The sequence below is a fragment of the Homarus americanus genome, unplaced genomic scaffold (assembly GCF_018991925.1).
Source record: "Homarus americanus isolate GMGI-L3 unplaced genomic scaffold, GMGI_Hamer_2.0 scaffold24057, whole genome shotgun sequence".
Lineage (NCBI taxonomy): Eukaryota > Metazoa > Arthropoda > Malacostraca > Decapoda > Nephropidae > Homarus > Homarus americanus.
The window spans coordinates 61,238-84,497 of record NW_024746050.1 but is presented as its reverse complement, the minus strand read 5'-3'; the positions used below and the strand labels follow the sequence as shown (position 1 = coordinate 84,497).

Genomic DNA, 23,260 nt, shown 5'->3' with positions numbered 1-23,260 from the left:
TGCTTAATGGTATTATTGTACTTCATCAACAGGCCTTCCAGTGTGATGGGCAGAATGACTGTGGGGACATGTCAGACGAGATGGACTGTCCCAATCGCTGCCAATTTTACATGCGCTCCTCTGGTGACTCCATCGAGAGCCCAGAGTACCCTAAAAAGTACGGGGCCAACATGGACTGCAAATGGACGCTTGAGGGCCCCGTCGGTCACAATATCATCATTCAGTTCTTTGAGTTTGACACCGAAAAGAACTTCGATACAGTGCAGATCCTGAGTGGAGGCCGCACCGAGGACTCTGCTGTGTCACTCACCACACTCTCAGGCAGGCAGGACCTCACTGACAAACTCTTCATCTCTGCCTCTAACTTCATGATACTAAAGTTCAAGACGGACGCCTCTGTGGAGAAGAGAGGTTTCAGGTGGGGTCAGGGGGATGTCTTACCAAAGGATGTAATCTGTATACTGTATCATCTTGTGTAGATCTTGTCATGCTTATTATGTAAATCTTTATATACCAGGTGTTCCAAATCTTACCTCCAGTCACACTAGGTGATACTGTACTAATCCCACATCTCCGTGCAGGGCGTCATGGAAGACAGAGCTGCAGGACTGTGGTGGTGAGTTGATCGCTACCCCACAGGAGCAGATCATGACCTCATACAACTACCCCCTCAACTACCCCGGCGGCCTTGAGTGTCTCTACATGCTCAAAACTCAGCAGGGGCGTGTCATCACCCTTGAGATCTTGGACTTAGACCTTGAAGAGGGTAAGTCACTGGGTTGACACTTGTAAAGCACCAGCCATAGGCACTTGTTACTTACACTTGAAAATGTTAAACAGAAACTTGTGAAATAATATTTTTTTTTACATATACAAATACTGTTCAGATTATTGTCTTTATGATGACCACCAAGAGTATAGTGAAGGAGGTACTGTACTTCATTTACCAGTACACTAATATATGGGATTACAGTACTGTATTACAGTTTTTACTTTTATCGAAAATACACTGTATAGCTGTACTGTATAGTTAAATCTGTGGCTACTGTATCAACTTTCAGCCACATTGCTTGTGTATTCTTCAGCTTTCATTTTTTTTGCTGAGTACAAAAAGGGCCAATGTAAAAAAAAATGCTAATTTAGATTTTGGCCCTATGTAACCCAGGTCTCATTGGCCACAGTCTAAATTGGCATTTTTTGACATTGGCCCTTTTTGTACTCAGCCATGGCATTGTAGCATGTACAGTATTATTTCCCAGTCATTGTTACTTCAGTTCATTATCATGGTTAAATTTATTTGTCTTTACTTATTTCCCTAACTCATGTCCATTTCAGGAAAGGACTTCATCTTGGTGAGGGACGGCAACTCTCCCTCAGATAACACGTTAGCTCGCCTCACTGGCTCCCAGGAACACAACCCTCGCTTCATCATCTCCACAGGTCCCGTCATCTACTTCTACTTCCACACCAACCTTGGGATGTCTCGACGAGGGTACCGCATCAGGTAAATTAAATGATGCTATAAATAAATACACATATGTGGTATACAGTACAGATGTCACACACATCTTCAAGTGCTTTCAGGCGACAGATTCTTCTTTAACTTTGTTTATTATCCATTACTGAGTATTATGAAGAATATTGATAGGATGAACTACACAGGTATTGTCTGTCGCCTCAGGTACTACTCAGGGTGTTCTGTGGCCATTGCTGCCAATCAGGGGACCATCTCCTCCCCAGCGTATGGCATCAGTCAGTACCCAACCAATCAGGAGTGCAGCTACCTCATCACACGGCCAGGGGGCGGCCCTCTCTCTCTAAAGGTATGTTTGTGTTGTGTTGGACGGCAGGATATTGAGTTATGTAGCAGGAATTTGAAGTTTGTTATTGTTATTAACATTGAATTTTTTTTAGTTTTCTGAATAGGAAAAATGCTGACAAATATTAAAAGGGGAAACAGTAAAACAAAACAAAAAGTAGTCATAATTTATAAATAAGGTAGTGTAGAGTTTCAAAACATTGAACAGATGCCTGAGCAGAGGTGGAGTGTGAGGATGTCTCATCAACAGGGTCAAGGCCATACATTTACATCTGGTAATATTCTTAGTGGACAGTTGATGCCATTAGATGAGTTTGGCCTTATTTTGTTTATTTTATGTTAACTCGTGGAAGTTTATATAGATTATGGTATATTTAATATTCTTATGATTTATATTTAACAGTTCAACGACTTTGATGTGGAGGACAAGGACACGGTTCAGGTGTACGACGGGATGACGTCCTCTCAGGGTATCCGTCTCCACTCTGGCCGTGGCTTCTCTGCCAACAACCCTCCTGCCATCACCCTCACTGCTGACTCTGGCGCTATGTTCCTCATGTTCAACTCGGACCCACTGCGACCAGCTAAGGGATGGTCGGCTAATTTCTCTGCTGGTGAGTGTTAATGCGACTCTTGGGGAAACTCTGTTGGTCACATGTTGGTACAGTAATGTAATGTTTGTGTCTACTTTAGTGTTGATAGTTAACAGTTATTTTATTCATCTTTACAGTATAGTAATTAACATAAAAAATTCAGATATAACTAATATAACTTACAACATAGAAATCAGAGGTAAATGAAGTAAGGATGACAATGTTATTCGTCCACAGACTGCCCAATGTTGACTGCAGGTGAGGGTGCCATTGCCTCATCACGTGACACATCATTCGGTAGTGTTGTGACCTACACGTGTCCTGTCGGTCAGGAGTTAGCTAACAACAAGTCCTCCTTAGTGACAACCTGTATGCCTGGAGGCTCCTGGTCCACCGACTATATCCCTAAATGCCAAGGTAATGCTACACAACGTTGTTGATATGGATAGTAGTTTATAGTACAGTACTGTACTTAATATTTGCAAAGGAAAGATTAGGCATCCCAGTTTATTTCAACTAATTATTAAACACCCTAATGTGAACCTAACCCCCTCCCCCCCCACACACAGGTAGTGTTTAATCATCTGGTGAAATAAACTGGGGTGTAATATATGTCATCAGTTCACCTACATAAAATGTTTTATACGTCTGCAATATAACTTATGTTGCATTGTAAGTCTGTTTATCTATATTTATTGCTTCTGACTAATGTTTCTTTGTTTACAGTTGTTTACTGTGGTCCAGTGCCTCAAATTGACAATGGGTTCAGTATTGGTGCTACCAACGTGACATACCGTGGACAGGCCACCTATCAGTGCTACGCTGGCTTTGGCTTCCCCAGCACCAAGGGTGTGGAAACCATTACCTGTACAGAACACGGGGAGTGGGAGCGGCTACCTGAGTGCCTTGGTGAGTACTGTACACCTGTATTAATGATGTATACTGTATACAGTTATACAACTGGAAAACTTGACTGATATTAAATGTACTTTGAAACACCTATACAGTATGCTGTACAATACACACTAGGGGTAAAACATATAATAAGTAATGAATGTAGCAGTATGGAGCCTTGTTAAAGTCAACAACATCAGTTTGTTTTATTGTTGCGTTCACACTCAGGTGTTGTTGGCATGGTAACAGTCACCTGCCACAGTTGTATATATACCGTACAGTCTTTCTGTTCTCTCCATGTTGGATAAAGGTGTTATAATATTAATTACCACAATCAATGTTATAATATTAATTACCACAATCAATGTTATAATATTAAACAGATATGTAGTACAGTAGTGAATTAAAGATACATTAATGTACTTTCAGAGAACATTACCCAATTTCCTCTTTGACAGCCTCACAGTGCCCAGCCCTGCTGGAGACACCGCACGCCAACCAGGCCGTGCTTAATGGTGGTGGTCGTAGTTACGGTACTGTCGTCAGGTTCGAGTGTGAGTCTGGCTACTACCGCACTGGCCTCCCTGTCATCCACTGTATGTCCAATGGCTCCTGGTCAGGTGATGTGCCCACTTGCTCCAAGATCGAGTGCCATGACTACCCAGAGGTATGTACTAAAACTTTAGATGTATCAAAAACATTCCTTAAAAAATCACAACTTTTCATTTTGTTGTTTTATTTATCACTTTTGCCGACACAAAATAATATTTGACTGCCTACTTTTGTGAATCATAATTCTGGCAATGAAATATTGATGTCGGTATTGTGTCATCCACTACAATACACTACAGTACTTTAAAAATATATTGCATTAACTTAATTCTTGTTGTTATTAATAGCAGATGTAGAGATTAGTAAATGGTCTTCCTACTAATTATGTCCAAACACTCACACTCCTCCTCAGATCACTAACGGCTTCTTCGCTGACCTGACCCGAGACTACTACTTCGAAGACGAGGCCAGAGTACAGTGCCACCGTGGCTACAAGCTTGTTGGCTCTCCCATCATCCAGTGTGGGCCTGAACAGCAGTTTGTCAACCTGCCAACATGTGAAGGTAAGTTTGATCTGTTCATTAACGCGTAGTAACCATTTTATGGCATCCCAAAAGAATATAGACTTTTTGGTATTTTTTAAATGTATGTATGAAGCAAATGCAAAATGATCAGGACGTATGAGTATGTTTTTTATTGTTGAGTTTATGTTTGGTATACTGTACATGTTTGTTATATTTGATGAGGGTGTTACTTCAGACATCAACGAGTGTGACGCTGCCCAGTGTGACGCCGCCTCAACAGAGTGCCAGAACAGCCCGGGTGCCTTCTCCTGTATGTGTAAGGCAGGCTTCAGGCCCAACCTTGACTGCCGTCCACGAGGAGATCTTGGAGTGTCAGATGGCGGCATACCTGACGATGCCATATTTGTGTCCTCCACTGCAGCAGGCTACGAGAAGAATGTAAGTACTGTACTGTACTGTATGGTTATCATCACTAGGTCATTAAAATCTCTGCTGTAATTTTCATGTTGCAGATTATTCTCTATTAAAATCGCATATACATTGAGGAGTGTGTCCCAATTTATTAATTTATGTTAATGTCATTAATAATGTTTTATGTTTATTGCTCTGTCATTATTCTGGGATAATTAAACACACTAGATAGAATGTAAGAATGACTTCTTCAATTTCTTTTACAGAGTGTGCGTCTGAACTCTCAGCTCGGGTGGTGTGGTGCAGAGCACGAGCCAGGCCGCAACTGGGTGATGGTTGACCTGCGCGTTCCTACAGTCATCATTGGTTTCCGCACCCAACCCGTCGACCGCACGGATGGTCAGATTGCCTTCGCTAAATCTATTCGGCTACAGTACACAGATGATCTGACGGACGTGTTCCGAGAGTACACGAACCGCGGAGGATCTCCTATAGAGTTCCGCATCACCTCCGGAGTGTCTCTGTCAGTCGTCAACTTACCCACTCCTGTAGAAGCTCGATACATTCGCCTCAACGTCGCTGATTATGAAGCAGCACCTTGCCTCAAGTTTGAACTTATGGGATGTGCACGTCAAGACTGTATAGATGTAAATGAATGTGCTGACAGTAATGGAGGGTGTGACCAACGCTGCATCAACTCTGCGGGTTCTTTCTCCTGCTTGTGTAATGTTGGATACGACCTCTTCACAGATAATGGAACGGCTGGCTTTTACATCGAGAAATCGGAATCCGGTCTCCGAGACGGCGACATTTATCGCCTGAATAAGACTTGTGTACGTAAGATGTGTCCAGCTTTAGAGTCTCCAGAAAATGGAATGTTGCTTGACACTCGTGAGATGTACCATTATGGGGACCTGGTAACATTCCAGTGTAACTTCGGATATGTTATGGTCGGTACAGAAACATTAACGTGTACTAGTAATGGCATCTGGAATGGTACCTTGCCCGAGTGTCGCTATGCATCCTGTCCGCCACTGCAGAATGACCAAACACAGCATCTGTCAGTGCATTTTGCTGACCCAGACTCTCATTTAATTCCATTCAAAGAAAATGTAACAATTACATGCAGCCAAGATGGCAGACCACTGAAAAATACATTGACATCTGAATTCCGAGAGTGTGTGTATGATCCTCAACCTAGCACTGCAGACTACTGGCTCTCGGGCATTACACCCGAGTGCCCACGTGTGGACTGCGGCAAACCAGCAGAGACGCCCGGCGCTACCTACGGCTTCACTCTAGAGACTCAGTATCAGTCATCCTTCTTCTTTGGCTGTGAAGAGACGTTTAGTCTGGCTGGCCAAACCAGCAGGAATGATAATGCAGTTAGATGTCAAGCTGATTCAACCTGGGACTTTGGTGACCTGAGATGTGAAGGTCCTGTTTGTTCTGACCCAGGCCACCCACCTGAGGGTATTCAGATTGCTTCAAGTTATGAGCAGGGGTCTGAGGTGAAGTTTGAGTGTACCCGCCCAGGTTACATCCCCATCACAGATGAACCCATTCACTGCATCCGTGAACCAGAATGTCGTGTTGTTGCTCCTATTGGTATTGCTTCAGGGAAGATTCCAGCTTCTGCCATCAACGCCACGTCTCAGAGAGGGAATTATGAGGCTCATAACATTCGTCTGAACTCCGCCACAGGCTGGTGCGGTCAGCAAGAAGCCTTTACGTACGTCACCGTAGACTTAGGAAAAGTGCACCGCATTAAGGCAGTCTTAGTGAAAGGCGTCATTACAAATGATGTCGTTGGAAGACCGACTGAAATTCGCTTCTTCTATAAAGGACACGAAGACGATAATTACATCGTTTATTTCCCTAACTTTAATCTCACAGCTCGAGATCCTGGGAACTATGGTGAGCTGGCGATGATCACACTACCCACCGTGGTGACGGCACGCTTTGTTATCCTCGGTATTGTGAGCTATGATAAGAACCCTTGTCTTAAGTTTGAACTGATGGGTTGTGAGGATGAAGCAGCAGAGAACCGTCTTCTTGGTTATGATATGGGCTACCCATTATGTGTTGATAATGAACCACCACAGTTCCAGAACTGTCCCATCAATCCCATTGTTGTCCAGAAGGGAGATGATGGCATCCAGAATGTCAACTTCACAGTTCCAACTGCGTATGACAACTCGGGCATGATCGCCCGCACAGAGATCCGCCCGGCCGGTTTCCGTCCACCTGTGCACGTGTTTAAAGACATGATGGTTGAATATCTGGCATTTGATTTTGATGGAAATGTTGCCATATGTCAGATCAACATTACTGTCCCCGACGACATTCCTCCTTCAGTCACCTGCCCACAGAGTTATGTGATAGAGCTGGTTGAGGAACAAGAAAATTACCGCGTCAACTTCAACTCCTCCATCACACTGTCCAGCGTAAATGTAAGTGACAACAGTGGACAGTACCAGCTGAGAGTGATGCCTGAGGTTGCTCTCATCAGAGTTGGAGGTTATGTGAATGTCAGTGTTATTGCCACAGACCCGCCTGGCAACACAGCCACTTGTAACTTCCAAGTTGCTGTTCAGGCAACAGCTTGTGTCGACTGGGAACTAAAGGCACCAGCAAATGGTAGATTAAACTGTATACCTGGTGAAGGTAAAAATCGTGAATGTTCAGCTACATGTAATGCAGGATACAGATTCACAGACAACATGCCATCCAAGGCCTTCACTTGTACCCCAGAGTTGTCTTGGCAACCCAGCCGAGCTGTACCTGACTGTGTAAGTGAGGACACCCAGCAGGCCAGCTATGACGTGGTGGCCACTGTCATGTACCGTGCCAATGGTGCAGTACAGTCCACCTGCCTCGACCAGTACAAGAGTCTCCTACAGCAGTACTATGAGAGTCTCAATGGTGTACTGTCTAGTCGCTGCTCTGCTGCCATCAATGTAGCTATTGATGTGATGTTCCATGACACCAGACTTGCTCTTACAGAAGAGAATGTGGTGGAAGTCCACTATGTAGTTCGTCTTAATCCTGAAGTTAAGCAAAAGATGCTTTATGGTCACTGTGGCTCTACACTGTCACTCATCTTTGACCTGAGTGTGCCCTCAACCTCAGCTGTGATTGAGCCCATCCTCGACCTGTCTTCTGCTGGCAACTCGTGTCCACCCATGAGAGCCCTTGGCTCTAATGTTACACGAGGATTCACTTGTAACATCGGTGAAGTTCTCAACACAGTGACAGCTGAAGTCCCCCGTTGTCTTCACTGCCCTGCCGGCACCTTTGCTCCTCAGGATGAGAAGACTTGTTCTCCATGTATGAAGGGATACTATCAGGATCAGAGTCGCCAAGGTGCGTGCAAGCGTTGCCCACCCGGTACATACACCAGGAATGAGGGCAGCAAGTCCACCTTGGACTGTGTTCCTGTCTGTGGCTATGGTACTTACTCCCCAACAGGTTTAGTGCCCTGCCTCAACTGCCCACACAATTCTTACACAGAAGGTCCTCCTATTGATGGCTTCAAGGAATGTGAAGCATGTCCTCCACAGACTTTTACCTATGTGGCTGCCACATCCTCTCAGCAGATGTGTCGCAGGAAGTGCAGGCCAGGAAGTTACTCTGACACAGGTCTTGAGCCATGTGCACCTTGCCCATTCAACTTCTATCAGCCCCTTGAAGGTCGCAGTACTTGTTTTGAGTGTGCAACAGGTAATCGTACACTAGATACAGGATCACAAACTGAGGAGGAGTGTCTAGCTGTGATATGCACTCCAGGAATTTGTCAAAATGGAGGTCTTTGTCTAGCACGTCAGCACCAAGTGCAGTGCTACTGCCCAGCTGGCTTCACTGGTAGGTTCTGTGATGTTGATATTAATGAATGTGCCTCAGAACCCTGCTATAATACTGGGACTTGTATTGACCTGCCACAAGGATATCGCTGTGAATGTTCTGAAGGCTACAGTGGATTTCAGTGCCAAGATGAAGTCAGTGAGTGTGTGGAAGGTACTTGCCCTGACCAAGCGATGTGTAAAGATGACCCGGGGAAGAATACTTACGAATGTCTGTGTCGCTCTGGCTACACTGGTCCAGGCTGTAACGTCACTGTTGATCCCTGCACAGAGAAAGGTAACCCATGTTCCAATGAGGCTGTTTGTGTACCACTGGAACAAGGTCGCTTCCGCTGTGAGTGTTTGCCAGGCTGGGAAGGACGTCTTTGTGAAGTGAATATAGATGATTGTGCTGACAAGCCTTGTCTATTGGGAGCAAACTGCACAGACCTCACCCATGATTTCAGTTGTGATTGTCCAAATGGCTTCACAGGAAAACGTTGCCACATCAAGGTTGACCTCTGCCAGTCTTCTCCATGTGCCAATGGCATCTGTAGAGATCGATTCTTTTATCATGAGTGTATCTGTCATCCAGGCTGGTCAGGTGAAAGCTGTGAAGTAAATATTAATGATTGTTCCCCAAATCCTTGTGAGAATGGTGGTCAGTGTGTTGACAAAGTTAATGGCTTCCACTGTGAATGTGACACTGGCTACATTGGAAAAACTTGTCAACATACAATTGATGACTGTGTCTCAGAACCTTGTCAGAATGGTGGCACTTGTGTTGACAAGTTGGATGGTTTTATGTGTGAGTGCAGGCCTGGCTTTCTGGGCTTGCAGTGTGAGGCATCCATTGATGAATGCATCAGTAATCCCTGCAATCCTGTTGGTACTAAAAAATGTCTGGATCTTGACAACATGTTCAAATGCCAATGCCATGCTGGCTATGATGGTGAGTTTTGTGAAAATAACATTAATGAATGTGCCCAAAACCCATGCCATAATGAGGGTTTGTGTACTGATGGTGTTGCAGACTTCTCATGCACCTGCAGACCAGGATGGACTGGCAAACACTGTGAAAAAGATATTGGTGGTTGTGACTCTGAACCTTGCCTCAACAAAGCTGAATGCATTAATCTCTTTGAAGACTATTTCTGTGTTTGCCCATCTGGAACAGATGGGAAGAAGTGTCAGGTCACTCCTGAACGATGTGTTGGCAATCCTTGTATGAACGGCGCCTCCTGCCAGGACTATGGCTCCGGCCTTAACTGTACCTGCTCTGAAGACTTCACCGGCATTGGATGTCAGTTTGAGTTTGATGCCTGTGAGGCTGGCCTATGTAAGAATGGCGCCACCTGTGTTGACCGAGGCGCTGGCTACGAGTGTGTGTGCCCTCCTGGATATGCTGGCAGACACTGTGACGAGGACATTATCAACTGCACACCAACGTCTTGCCCACCAGGTGCAACGTGCATTGATCTGACTAATGATTTCTACTGCAAGTGTCCATTCAACCTTACTGGCGAGGACTGCAGGAAGGGTAAGTGTTAGAACTTATTTTTAACCTTAAACTTCATTTACATGGTAATTCCTCTTTTGTAAGTTAAACAGCTTAATAAACAGAAGCTATGTGCTGCTGACAACTTGTTCTGTTTCTTGTCTCTATGTACTGTAGTAGGTAGGTACAGTACTGCAGTTGAAATATACAGTAATGTACAGTACAGTATTTTGTAAACAAGTTGTCTTTTATATTTATGCATCTCTTTGTGTTGGTGATGAGCAAATTGTCAGTCTTGGGTAGTATTATGCTGTGTTGACAAACTGCACATCTTTCAACAGTGATCAATATCGACTATGAGTTGTACATCAACGACGAGAGCAAAGCATCGAGCGCTTCCTTGGCAACACCCTTCATGCTGGGTGACTCCACGTCCTTCACTCTGGCACTCTGGGTACAGTTTGCCGTCCCTGATGATCTTGGCACCATCTTTACGCTCTATTCAGTCTCGTGAGTTTCTTATATTACTTTTTATATGTACAGTACAGGAATAACAGCTTCATGTATTACAGTATTTTAATTCAATGTTTGTGGTAAGAGGATTATTAGCTAATCTTTTTATGGAACAGTAAAGTAATAATTCAAATTAAATACTGTACAATTAACTACTAACGTCCATTTGCCTCTCTCCCTGAACCCTGAGATTCAGACTCGTGAATCCAAAGCATTTATAGACAGAATAAACTATCAGTCTACTGCTTCAGGTTCATGAGTCTTTATCTCATGGTTCGTGGTACAGGCGAACGAACTTTAGTAGTTGACTGTACATAAATTATATTATTCTATTTACATATTTTTTGTGTAGTTTTATGTACGATAGATTGTATAATTATTGCAAATACAGTAGAGTAGAGTATAGTGAACCCATCTAAGTTCATTTTGTTCAGAATGGAGTAAAGGTTTGATGTTAAAAATAATTGTATTGATGTAATGGTCTCAACAGGAGCCCTTATGTGCCATCTGACAAGAGAGTGATGCTCCAAGCCACCAACGCAGGTATTGCTATTGAGTTCTTCAAAGACCTGAAGGAGTTTGTTACCTACCGTCCCAACATCCCAGTTAACGACGGCCAGTGGCATCACGTGGCACTCGTGTGGGACGGCATCACTGGCATGCTCACCCTCACTACTGATGCTGTGGTCGTCGCTCAGGTGGAAGGCTTTGCCGAGGGACGCCAGCTGCCCATGTAGTATGTATATCAGGCATAAGGTGGTTGTTATTATAATGCACTTCATCATCTCAGGTTTGCAAGTGTGTATTCTAGATTAGTAGTATATACTGTAGACTAGTCATCAAACATCTCTCTGGTAATGAGATTGTTCATCATTATCAGAGTATCTGCCACACAAACATGATGAATTAAAGAATGAAATTAAAGGTTTATTTTACAACGATTATAAATGGATCTTGCATCATTAATAATGATATTTATTCAGGAAAATTGTCACACATACATTTACAATTGGCTTGGCATGTATATAGACAATACAGCTATACAGTTCAGCATGTGTATAGGCAAAGCAGGTATATGATGTACAGTACTGTACATAGACCAAATGTGTACAACATTAATAAAAATTATGGCAGTTTCACCATTATAGCTGACAAAACCAACAAATGCTTACATTAATGACCCTTTTTAAGATTAGAAAATGTGCCTAGTATTTCTGAAATTTATACTGTACATAATATTATTAACAAATATTTCCTTAGTGCCTGGTTGACCCTTGGTTCAGTTGAGTCTGAATTTTCCGGCTACACCCATGAACGAGGCTTCCACGGCCGTGTTGCTCGCCTCAATGCTTGGAACCGTCCTCTTGACTTCCGCACAGAGATCCCCAAGATGGTGAGGAACATTTACTCATATCTGGTCTTCACGGAGTATTTAAGATATTATTGAAAGCTTCTGGTAACACTGTACTTGAGACTCGGGTTATTATTATTTATTCTACTAATTCTTTACATCATTTTAGCTCAACGTGTCATTATATCTCTCCGTAGGTTCGGTCATGCATGAACTCTCCGGTTATGTTTGATGGCCTGCTGCTACGCTGGACAGGTTATGACATGGTGAGCGGTAACGTGGAGCGTATCGGGCCGTCCACCTGTGGCCAGTACGTGTGTCCTCCCGGCTACTCCGGCGACTGTTCCGTACTGGAGAGAGACAAGACTCCTCCCCGCGTTGATCACTGCCCCGGAGACATTTGGGTCATCACTCGTAATGGCTCCGCTGTGGTTGACTGGGACGAGCCTGTATTTTCTGATAATATCGGTATTGAACAGGTCATCGACAAGTCCGGCTACTCTCCAGGACAAGTAAGTGTGAGATATACATGAAACACGTATAACATGGGAAGACGTACAGGCTTTGTCGCTTCACTTCCACACTCGCATTTTAGAAACAGTACAGGGAAAATATTACGGGTTTATTTTACAATTAGTAAAGCAATCAGTATTATACACAACTATTGTTATGAATTTTGTTTCATCAGGCCTTTACCTGGGGTACCTACCATGTTGCCAGCGTAGCCTATGATGCTGCAGGCAACTCGGCCACCTGCTCCTTCAAGGTTTACGTCCTAGAGGAGTTCTGTCCTAAACTGGATGATCCTGTAGGAGGAGTCCAGCGCTGCTCTGACTGGGGTCCTGGTGGCCGCTTCAAGGTTTGCAAAATTGAGTGCAACGATGGTCTCAAGTTCTCCACCAAGGTAAGAAATAAAAAAAAAAAACATTGGAATTTAGATTTGAGTGATAATCGCCATGGTGTCTTAATGAAAGATCCATCAATGGTGTTAGTACAGAAAATTTGTTGAGTCATATTAAGTAAGATGTTTTGACTGCTATATTGAAAACCTCAAGACATTTAAAAGGTGAAAATATAAATATACGAGTAGATAAAACCGTATTTGGCTCTCACAGCATGACATTTTTTATCGATAATGCTCGGTATTTATACACACTTTAAACACACTCACGCGGATATTACTTGCCAGATACCCGACTTCTACACGTGTGGTGCTGAAGGTTTCTGGAGGCCCACCCACGATCCCTTCTACCCACTGGTGTACCCTGCCTGCTCCCCTGCCTCCCCTGCCCAGAGGGTCTTCAACATCAACATGCAGTTCCCATCCTCTGTTATCTGTAATGCAGCTGGTCAGAATGTGCTCAGCGAAAGAATAAGGATTGTGAGTTTTGCAATGACATCATTCATTATCTTTGCTGTAAAAACATGATAGGAATGCATAATTTTTTTTTAGCTTATATGAAAAATATTAGTCTCATAAGAATCAGGACCACCTACTCTACCTTATTTAGCTGGGCCTAAAGTAAGGTTGACATGAAGTTAGATAGATGTACAGTACAGAGTTATATAGAGAGACTTGAGTTACATGGTGTGTCTGTCTCCTACACTCAGGCGCTGAACAAGCTCAACTCACAGTGGAATTTCTGTACCGACACTGCCGCCTCTACGGGACAGTGCAACGGTCTAGATGTAGTTGTTGACTGCTCTCGTAGAAACCGTCTAGCTCGTGATACTGCGGGTTTGAGGGCCGAACGTCAGGCTGGGGATGAAACTGACGACGTGTATGAAGTGAAGATCACCTTCCCCTCTGTAAAGTGAGTGTTTGATCTTTGTGCTTCTGTAACTTTTAATTACCTGGTCATTGCCTTATTGTGTTATACTCCAGGAGTACAGTAGTAATAAAAGAAAATAATAGCTCTACTTTCCTCAAAGAAGTGAATTGAACACAACTTATATAGAGAAGTGACTGTTAATGTCCAAGATCTTGTCACCAGACAGGTCACATTATTCATCAAGTGGTTGCATGGTCTCATGATGTTTTGCATGATTTGTGTGTGATTGTATATTAACAGGATTGGCTTTGTAGGTGATTAATGTGTGTGTTCACCTCTATGAATGACAAAAGTTGTATTACACTATGCAGTTATGATGACAGTGATTGGTTCTGGAAGACCCATTTTATACCCGAGTCAGGTAAAGGAGACTTGTGTTTTCATCCATTGAGTCTACAGGTTGTAACTGAAGCTGCTAAGGTGGAGGTGAGTGAGTTTTGATGGTACAGCAACTGACAGATGCAGGCAGTTCCTTGTCCATCACTGTCCCGTACCAAATTTCCAGCACCAGGCCTCACCTTATAAAACCTAAGAGAGGAGGGAGGGGCCCCAGAACTCTTCTATAAAATGAGATTCCCAGGATCACTTGATATATAGTCTGCTGTTGGTTCCAGGAGGCCCATGTTTCTAAGGCCAACTAAATAAAGGACAGTGGTGCTACTGAACACCTGCACCTCACACTGGGGATAAGAAAAAGCTACCTCAACAACATAGTTTTCCTGCACTATATCCTGGTCCAGGCACCACTTAGTGATGAGGTGGACCTTTTGAGTTGTTAGTTTTGTAAACCAATCAAAACCTTAATGTTCTCATTAAGACAATCCAGCCCCTTCCAGTTAAACAACAACCCCCTGAAGGGTTTTGTCAAGAAATGTAGACCAAAAAAACACCCACTGAATAGCTAATAATGTATTAAGGCTCTTTACTCCCAGAGGAAAACTCAAGTCAGCCTGTAACCAACATCCTTAACTGGGATTTGTATACTGTAACCCTTTGTTGGCCTCGAGCTGGGTATTCTCAGCTGGACTAAATGCTTGTTGCTGGACGATGAAGGACAAGGAGAGGTGTGTGTGATCGCGCTACTGTAGCACCAGGACTCAGTTGCTCAGCTCAACCTTAAGTGGTAAACCTCCACCTCCCAGTACTATACCTTCTCCAAGGCTGGCGATGCAATGGAAGACAAGTTCAGTACATAATAATCTTTTTAATTTATGCCACATCAATGTCAAGGGTTAGCTTGGACTTCAACCCTTAGACTTGATGGGAGAAATGATCTGTCACCTTTGACCAATGACTGGCTGTAATAATGGTTGATGGCAGGTTGTTTGGGATATGATCAACTAACTGAAACTGTATTATAGTACAAGAATGATTCTATAGGAAATTACACACACATATTTAAAGTCAGGTACCTAATATTGAATTTAATATACAAGATAAAATACAGGTGAGGAAGGTGGTGAAGGGGAGGTTGGCTGTGAGGTTGAGGAAAGGTATTTTTTTTTTTTTTCTTGTAAATATTAATGGGAGAGTTGATGATATAATGGGTAGTAATGTGTTACATCCATATAATTTTGCAGTAAATCCTTATTAGTATAAAGTTCCAAGTGACAGAACATCATCTCGTAAACAGAGGTGAAAATACACAAGCTTCCCCCAACATCAACTCTCAAAACCTGTGTCTGAGTATCATAAGAATATCAGTAGTTACCATCTGTTAATGTGTAAGAAAAATAACACCTTGTTGAAGTGAATGAAGTCTGTACAGTATAAGGTTGTAAACAGAAGAGGGAGGGCAGAAAAAATCAAGAACAGACAGGTACAGTAAAAGTAGAATGAAGAAAATATAAAAGGACAGTGTGGAGTACGAGTCATGTTGAATATCACTGAGATGGTCTACAATGTTTATATTAGCAGATAGAGAGTTGTGGCCATGAGGACAGTCACAGTACTGATGATGCCGACAAATCCAGCCTAGTGTTTATTGTTAATGTCTGATTTTAAATATTATGTACGGTAGTATATGTCATCAGTATGCTTGAAAAAACAGTTGTTATTGTTACTATTTTTATAAGAATTTACTGTACTGGTAAATAAATGATTATGCAGTAATTTGCATAATGTTACAAATGTTAATTGCTGTTGAGGTATACTGATGTACATTATGATAATTAAAGTGTAAAGTTCACCAGCTTTGTGTACTTGATATTAGTAATTTGCAGTTAAGGTCAAAATGTTAAGGACAGCTTGAAGATCTTAGAACTAAATATCAGTTTGTGCTTCTATTGTTATATTAACATGTGCTTGAGACTTAATTGTTCCTAAAGCAACAGCAAGATGTTTTTCTCATAAAAAAAAACACATAATTCAATATAAAAATAATCAAAACACTACAGGAAAGTAAAGTAGATTAGTTTTAATAGTAAAATGACACTGGAAGAATTCTCTGGCCTATTATTGTTTGGCCATGAGAACTCAACATTGACTATCTACACCTAATGAAGCTCCTCCCCCAGCGACTCCCGGTGGAAGAGGGACACAGATCAGACTTACCAGTATAACCTGAAAGTCTCATTCCCTGCCAAGAAGTAAGATTATTGTGAATGTCATCACTGATAACGACCCATCATTAACTACTATATAGTAATATCCATTAATACCTGGAAATACTAAACTCACTCTCCACTATTTACCACAGAAACTTTCACAAGTTTTAAAACATGTATCTGGAGCTTTCCGGTGCCACACGCTTTGCTTCTACATTGGTTGCTAGATTCAGGCCATAAATTAATTTTACAAGAAAACAGAAGCTTAACACTGTAGGTTGTTTTTAAGGCTTTTTTTTTGTGGGAAGGGACTTCACCAAAAACTGTTACTCTAGGGTGTACAATATAATGGCCAAGCTTGACATCTAGTGTTGGTGTGTGGTTAGTACTGTAAACTGTATTGTGCTTCCTTAAAGGGTTGATGGACACTGTACCAGGTGTTGTAGTGTCTTAGTGTTAAACAGGTGATATAAAATGGTAACAGGTGTTATTAGTAATGGTGTACAGTTAAATGCAGTATGAATATTTATTAATCTTTAAATATGCTTTATAAAGAAACCATCTGCTATGAATAGTTTCTTTAATTTTTAAATAATGATTTATGCTTATACAGGTACTTTAAATATTTCTACTTTAAATATTTTTAAACACTTTCTTAAACATTTCCCTAAATTTTTTAGTTTGTAAAAACATTTGAAAGCTACAAAATTACTGTGAAAACATCACACTGTACAGGTATTTAGGAATTGTATATGTAGATGCAGTGTTCTAACTACATTTCATAATATTTCCTCAGTAATTTCATCAGTTTTCATATATTTTGTTTTTTTTACATCAAGATAATTTAGCAGCTTCGGTTTTCTAAGCAGCAACTGCTGCCCTTGTGTAACAGCCAAATCATCATGTAGAATTACTGTATTCAGTAAATGTTCCAAGTGGTCCTGGTGTCACCTACACCTGAAGGTGCCTGGTGTCCACATGAGGTGGCCACTACAAGAGGAAAGTCTCCACTGGGAACACAAGATATAGATAGATAGACTGTTGTAGTTTCATAGATTTCTTAAGCATATTTCCCTTAATGCACTTATCTTCTTCTAATAAACATATTAGAACAGAAACCAAATACTGTATCTTTCTGTCTATGGCATTTGTACAAATTAATATTTTTGCTTATTCACAACAGTTGATGTCATATTGTGGTACAGTATATTAGTCACACAAACTCTATGGTCATTAGCCCAACCAAAGTAACATACATCTGAACAACACAACACAGCTGGAGCTGAACTTGTGTATAAAAGTTCTCTGAACGTTACTGACCTCGTTACTTAGATGGCAATTGTGGGTGCTGCCAACACTACCACGAATGGTTATAAATCCTTTGAAGTTGACCTGCCACTATAGATTCAAATGATTTTGTCATTCACGGCACTGTTTGTAATGCCTGCACGTGCCATGTGGGTAGCAAGGTTACAGAATCCTGAATGGGTAGTAGTGTTGTTTGTATAGTATGTGTTTTGTAACTTGATTCTATGTTACAAATATTATATTAAACATTGCAAGTAACCTTGTCTGCTGGAGAAGAACTAATAAAACACAAATTTATATGTAACCACATTCAGTTTTAGACTCAACCATTGTAATCTTGCAAAAATGTTGCCAGAGTTCTGTTTAAATAAAGTATCTGTATGTTGTTATGCTGTAGCCAACACGCAGCCAGTGGTCAGTGCTTGCCACATCGACTATGTTTTATTACCAGTACAGTAAGTGTATTTTAGGGTTGTGATTCATGCAAATGCCATATACTCTTCCTTGTTCCTATATCTGATATATTGTAGTTATTTTTACATCAGCACTGAATTACACTTTGAATTTCTCATACAGAATTACAGTGCATACAAGTTTGTTTCTCTAATATACCCCTTCATTAAGCAGATATATTTTTTCAAGTATTCTTTGAGATATATAAAAGCACTTGACACATTTATATACGATTCATGATGACAATTACACACACACACACACACACTTTCATTACATTGCAAAGACTGATGACTGAATTTTCCAACAGTGATCCTGTGCAGAACAGTAACTCAGATTTGGAATCCACTGTTCGACGCCTGATAGAAGGAATTATCCTTGAGCAGGATCAGTTTGATGTTCGTGATGCTCTTCCCAATGTTGTTCCAGATCCCTCCTCACTGGATCTCAACTCTGAATATTCCTGTCCTGTTGGCAAGGTCTGTCTCTCATTCTTATATTTTTATCAATCATAGAGGAAAAAAAAAAAATATATATATATATATATATATATATATATATATATATATATACACACAGTGAACCCTCACTTTACGCGGTCAATTGAACCCACGGCGGCCCGCATAAAGTGAACAACATAACATATGGGATTAATTGAAATAAAGACCGGGCCAACCCCCAAACTCCACTTTTTCAGACAATACCTACGTTGTAGTAAAAATAACTTCTTAATTTTATGATGGTATGCACACACAATTGATAATTAAGAGAAATATCAATAATATTAGGTTTTTTAACACTTAATTCGTAGAAAAGATGGCTGGGCACACGGGGATGGGGGGTTGGTTCCGAGGCAGAGGGCAGATTATTGGCCCCCACCTGTATCACTTGTATCACTATCCACCACAGAGGCTTGCAGGGCCTCTTTGTCAAACCCCTCAAAGTCCATATCCTCACTATCCTTATCACTATCACTGACTTGGGCCGGCTGTGGTGGGTGAAGAACTCGGTAATGTTTTGATGACTGGGCGACCTTGTGCACACCCTGCTCGCACCGCTGTCCGCGTAAAAGGGTACACACACTGCGGAAAGTGAGCATTCCGTGTTCGGCAGGGTACCGCGTAAACGTGGAAACGCGTAAAGCGAGGGTTGACTGTGTATATATATATATAGTTCTTGTGTATTCATGTAACTAATATTCCTTTATCAGCATCAGACTCAACAGTGGCAAGATGCTAGTACTGTATTGTATTGGTGTTAACAATGAGGGATCAAGTTCAGATACAGTACAAGGGGTCCCCAACTTGTGAATGCCCGCTGATACGAACAGGGTTAAACTTGAAATTTACAGTATTTTATTTACCTGATGACCAATTTTTTACTTTCATATAGTACTGTATTTTGTCATTCTGTTTCTTCTTTCCTCCAAAACTAAGTGATTTTAGATGTATATAGGGACAGGCTATGTTATAGTGGGATTTTAAACATTGTTCTGTAAGTACGGATGCACATAGCACATGTTCTGTTTTACGTACAAATCCAACTTAAGAACGTAACCCGTGGACCTCCTGTACAATACAGTGCAGTACTAGGATATATTTAAGTTGTGCAAAAATAATTAAAATCTGATTTGTTGTTCTGTTAATACAATACAACCAGCCAGAAAGAACATAGCACATACATTATATACCTTATAAAGAGAAGGTGAGAACAGTTTGTGCTAAATTTTTAATACTTTTCTAGGTTGTGGTTGACAGTGCATGTGTAGACTGTGCAACAGGAACTTATTATGACCTTGAAAGCAAATCATGCAAGCTCTGTGAGTCTGGCACATACCAGAATGAAATGGGTCAGGTTGCCTGTAAGCCATGTCCTCAGCGTGCCGGTCGTCAGGGAGTCACCAAAACCTCAGGGTCACGAGCAGTGGAAGACTGCCAGGAACGATGTGCTGCTGGGAGATTCTTTGATGAGACAATAGGCATCTGTCAGTCTTGTGGCTATGGATCTTATCAGTCTGAAGAGGGTAAATTTTCATGCAAGAGGTGTGACCGAGGCCTCACTACACGCTCGAAAGAAGCAGATTCACCATCTGCATGCCGTGAAGAGTGCGAGTCGGGTCTCCAGCTAGGTATGACAGGTCCGTGTGAACCTTGTGCACGTGGAACCTACCGTACAAAGGGCATCCATGCTGCATGTATTCGCTGTCCACAAGGCCGCACAACTCTAGGACCTGGTGCGTCTTCAGTAGAAGAATGCTCACTGCCAATATGTATTGCTGGAACATTCCTTTCCAACTCCAACTCATTGTATGAATGCTTAACATGCCCTAAGGGTACCTACCAGCCAGAAGCACTCCAGACATCTTGTATAGGATGCCCACAAGATACCTCTACTCATGGCGTTGGTGCTACCTCCGTTGACGAGTGCTCGAACCCTTGTGAAGTACACGGAGAACAGATGTTATGTGACCCCAATGCTCTCTGTCTGTTTATCTCTGAAACAAATGAATTTGAATGTCAGTGCAAACCTGGATTTAATGGTTCTGGAGAACACTGTTCCGGTGAGTAGACTCGGTTTCATTTCTACGGTATGTACCATTGGAAGCTTATCACTGGTGAAAATGTTATGAGTTATATGGGTTAGTATATCATGAAATTCGAAATAATTTACCTGTATATGCATCAGTATTAGTAGAATTAACATCACTGGTAATAATATTGACAATATAATCATAGTAACTTATAATTCTAGTAAAGAAATAATATTTGTATATTAATGATATGTCGTTTGTCCACTCAGACAAGTGCGACAACTTCTGCGAGAACAATGGTGTGTGTAAGAAGGAAAACGATGGTGAACCATTCTGTACCTGCTCTGGATCCTTCACTGGCAGTAAATGCCAGGTAAGTCTATGTCACTTTTGGTTTATATACCATGAGTAATGTACAGTATAAAGTATTTTGATTATTGTAATGGGATTTCTTGATAACTTTGACCTCTGTTGAAAGTCAGAGATTTTTTTTATGAATTATAGTAAATAATGATGTGCAGGTATTGACATTTCCCCTTAAAATTTAGTAATTGAAATAGAGTACTGTACGCAAAACTGTACTTACATATTTTTATTTTTCATCTCTCCCCACAGGTTAAGAGTGACTTCACATATATTGCTGGAGGCATTGCTGGTGCTGTTGTATTCCTCATCCTCATCGTCCTGCTAGTATGGATGATCTGTATCCGTGCCACCAGGAGACGCGAGCCCAAGAAGGGCTTCCCCAATCAGCCATCAGTTGATCCTAATGGGTCACAGGTGAGAGAATGATTACTTTGTAAATAAACATGCAGCTCTTAATAAAGGTGGAAGGAGTGCCTGAGTAACGAGGGGTTTCTGGACACCTAAATCAGAGTAATCACAAAGTTTATGTAGGATGTTGTTTATTAAAAGAGCATGAGGCGATTAAATAAATTTTTATAGCAGTACCGTATGTTTTTCAGCTTCACACCATTCAGAATATTTTTGCCAGAAATGTTACAATGCATATATTACTATTTTGCAACTCTTCAGGCTGCCATTGAATTAATCTCCCGCCATATTGGGTTGGAATGAAGTGCAGGAAATTTCAAATGTGAAAGAATGCATGCAGACACATGTATGTATTATCATTGCATATAGGGTTAAAAGCATCAGAATTACTATGTGAAAACTATTGAAAATGTTTCAAGAACCAAATCACACACACACACTTTTCCTTCGCAGGTTAACTTCTACTATGGAGCTCCCGCCCCATATGCTGAGAGCATCGCACCGTCCCATCATTCAACTTACGCTCATTATTATGATGATGAAGAAGATGCCTGGGAGATGCCAAACTTCTACAACGAGACTTATATGAAGAGTACGTCCTGAGCCCATCCCACACCGATTCCACATGCTTTAAATTAATCCACAGCATCATCTAAGAAACATTAAACTCATACTTAAGCTTTATCATTGCACTTCAGCACTTGACAAATTCCAGAATATGAGCCCTTCTTAATGTATGGCTTATCCTGTAATGCTCTATAGTACATTCAGTCATTAATAGTATAGACAAACTTAACTTATTACCAGTATTGTACAACTGAGCATAGCAAGTAAATGATAATGCAACATTGAAATGTAATTGTGCTTTACTTTAATACTCGTCTTAAAAAAGATAAGTGCTTTGTGAGGTTAATAGGAATATAATACACTCTACATTCTATTAACTATATAGCCATAGTAAGTATGAACATTAACTAACCTAACCTCCCCAAACCAGCCGGGTTCCAGAACGGAGCAGGAAATAGCCTGGCTCGGTCTAACGCTTCCATCTACGGGAACAAGGAGGACCTGTATGACCGCCTCCGCAAGCACGCTTACCAAGGCAAGAAAGGTGAGGATGATTGAGAACCCGATGCTTCTGTAGGGTATGAAGTCAAGTATGTGCATGGATGTGACTGGAAAATATATTGAAAAAGTTGGCTGAAATACCAGCATGAACATGTACAGAAAACTGAACACTGAATACCAAGCATGGAAAAAAAAGCACATTGCAAAACTTCTATTTTATAAAAGATATAATACTCAAGAGAAGGAGCTGCATGACAGCTTCCGTGTAAGTCTGAGAAAAAATGCATGAACTTGTGTATTATAAGTATTAAATAATATGCATGTGTCAAAGATGCTTTAGATTGTTTATGATAATTTATACTGTAGTATATCTAGTTTTTTATTATGTACTGTAACTGCCTTAATATAAAAAGAAGACTGACTAAAAGCTTAACATGTGACAGGAATATTCGACACTACCATAACTGTACTAGGACACTGAGATACGCACTTAGTGTTCCTTGCCTGATGTGTACAGTTTGACATAAAACTGACAGTCTCAGGAGTCTTTTTTTTCTGGAACTAAGAGCAACCGAGTTATCTCTTACTCTGCCATATTCAGTCTTGAAAAAAAAAATTTGTCACACGGGTGTTGGTATCATTGTAAAGGATAGAATATGCTTCTTTATTTCATATGAATTAAAGGATTGCATTCTGTGCCTCAGCTGCCAATATCAATATTCATCTGTGGTTTCATATCTTGTCCAGTGTAA

The 23,260-nt window shown here is 41.3% G+C and overlaps 1 protein-coding gene across 2 annotated transcripts in view; it reads left to right on the top strand.

Moving 5' to 3' along the window:
* LOC121878905 overlaps positions 1–23,260 on the top strand; it is a 99,771-nt gene that overhangs the window by 73,955 nt on the left and 2,556 nt on the right. The window contains exons 7-31 of one of the 2 annotated variants that reach the window (XM_042385343.1): positions 33–418; positions 582–766; positions 1,336–1,504; positions 1,682–1,823; positions 2,223–2,433; positions 2,650–2,829; positions 3,139–3,321; positions 3,765–3,973; positions 4,271–4,421; positions 4,618–4,820; positions 5,060–10,175; positions 10,475–10,643; positions 11,137–11,382; positions 11,907–12,039; positions 12,195–12,509; positions 12,686–12,901; positions 13,187–13,378; positions 13,609–13,811; positions 16,346–16,417; positions 18,447–18,615; positions 19,880–20,696; positions 20,936–21,039; positions 21,282–21,446; positions 21,894–22,032; positions 22,438–22,551. In XM_042385343.1, the coding sequence (XP_042241277.1) occupies positions 33–418; positions 582–766; positions 1,336–1,504; positions 1,682–1,823; positions 2,223–2,433; positions 2,650–2,829; positions 3,139–3,321; positions 3,765–3,973; positions 4,271–4,421; positions 4,618–4,820; positions 5,060–10,175; positions 10,475–10,643; positions 11,137–11,382; positions 11,907–12,039; positions 12,195–12,509; positions 12,686–12,901; positions 13,187–13,378; positions 13,609–13,811; positions 16,346–16,417; positions 18,447–18,615; positions 19,880–20,696; positions 20,936–21,039; positions 21,282–21,446; positions 21,894–22,032; positions 22,438–22,551 (10,189 nt within the window). The remainder of the gene's footprint in view (positions 1–32; positions 419–581; positions 767–1,335; positions 1,505–1,681; positions 1,824–2,222; positions 2,434–2,649; positions 2,830–3,138; positions 3,322–3,764; positions 3,974–4,270; positions 4,422–4,617; positions 4,821–5,059; positions 10,176–10,474; positions 10,644–11,136; positions 11,383–11,906; positions 12,040–12,194; positions 12,510–12,685; positions 12,902–13,186; positions 13,379–13,608; positions 13,812–16,345; positions 16,418–18,446; positions 18,616–19,879; positions 20,697–20,935; positions 21,040–21,281; positions 21,447–21,893; positions 22,033–22,437; positions 22,552–23,260) is intronic. The other variant, XM_042385344.1, reaches the window with a different exon arrangement.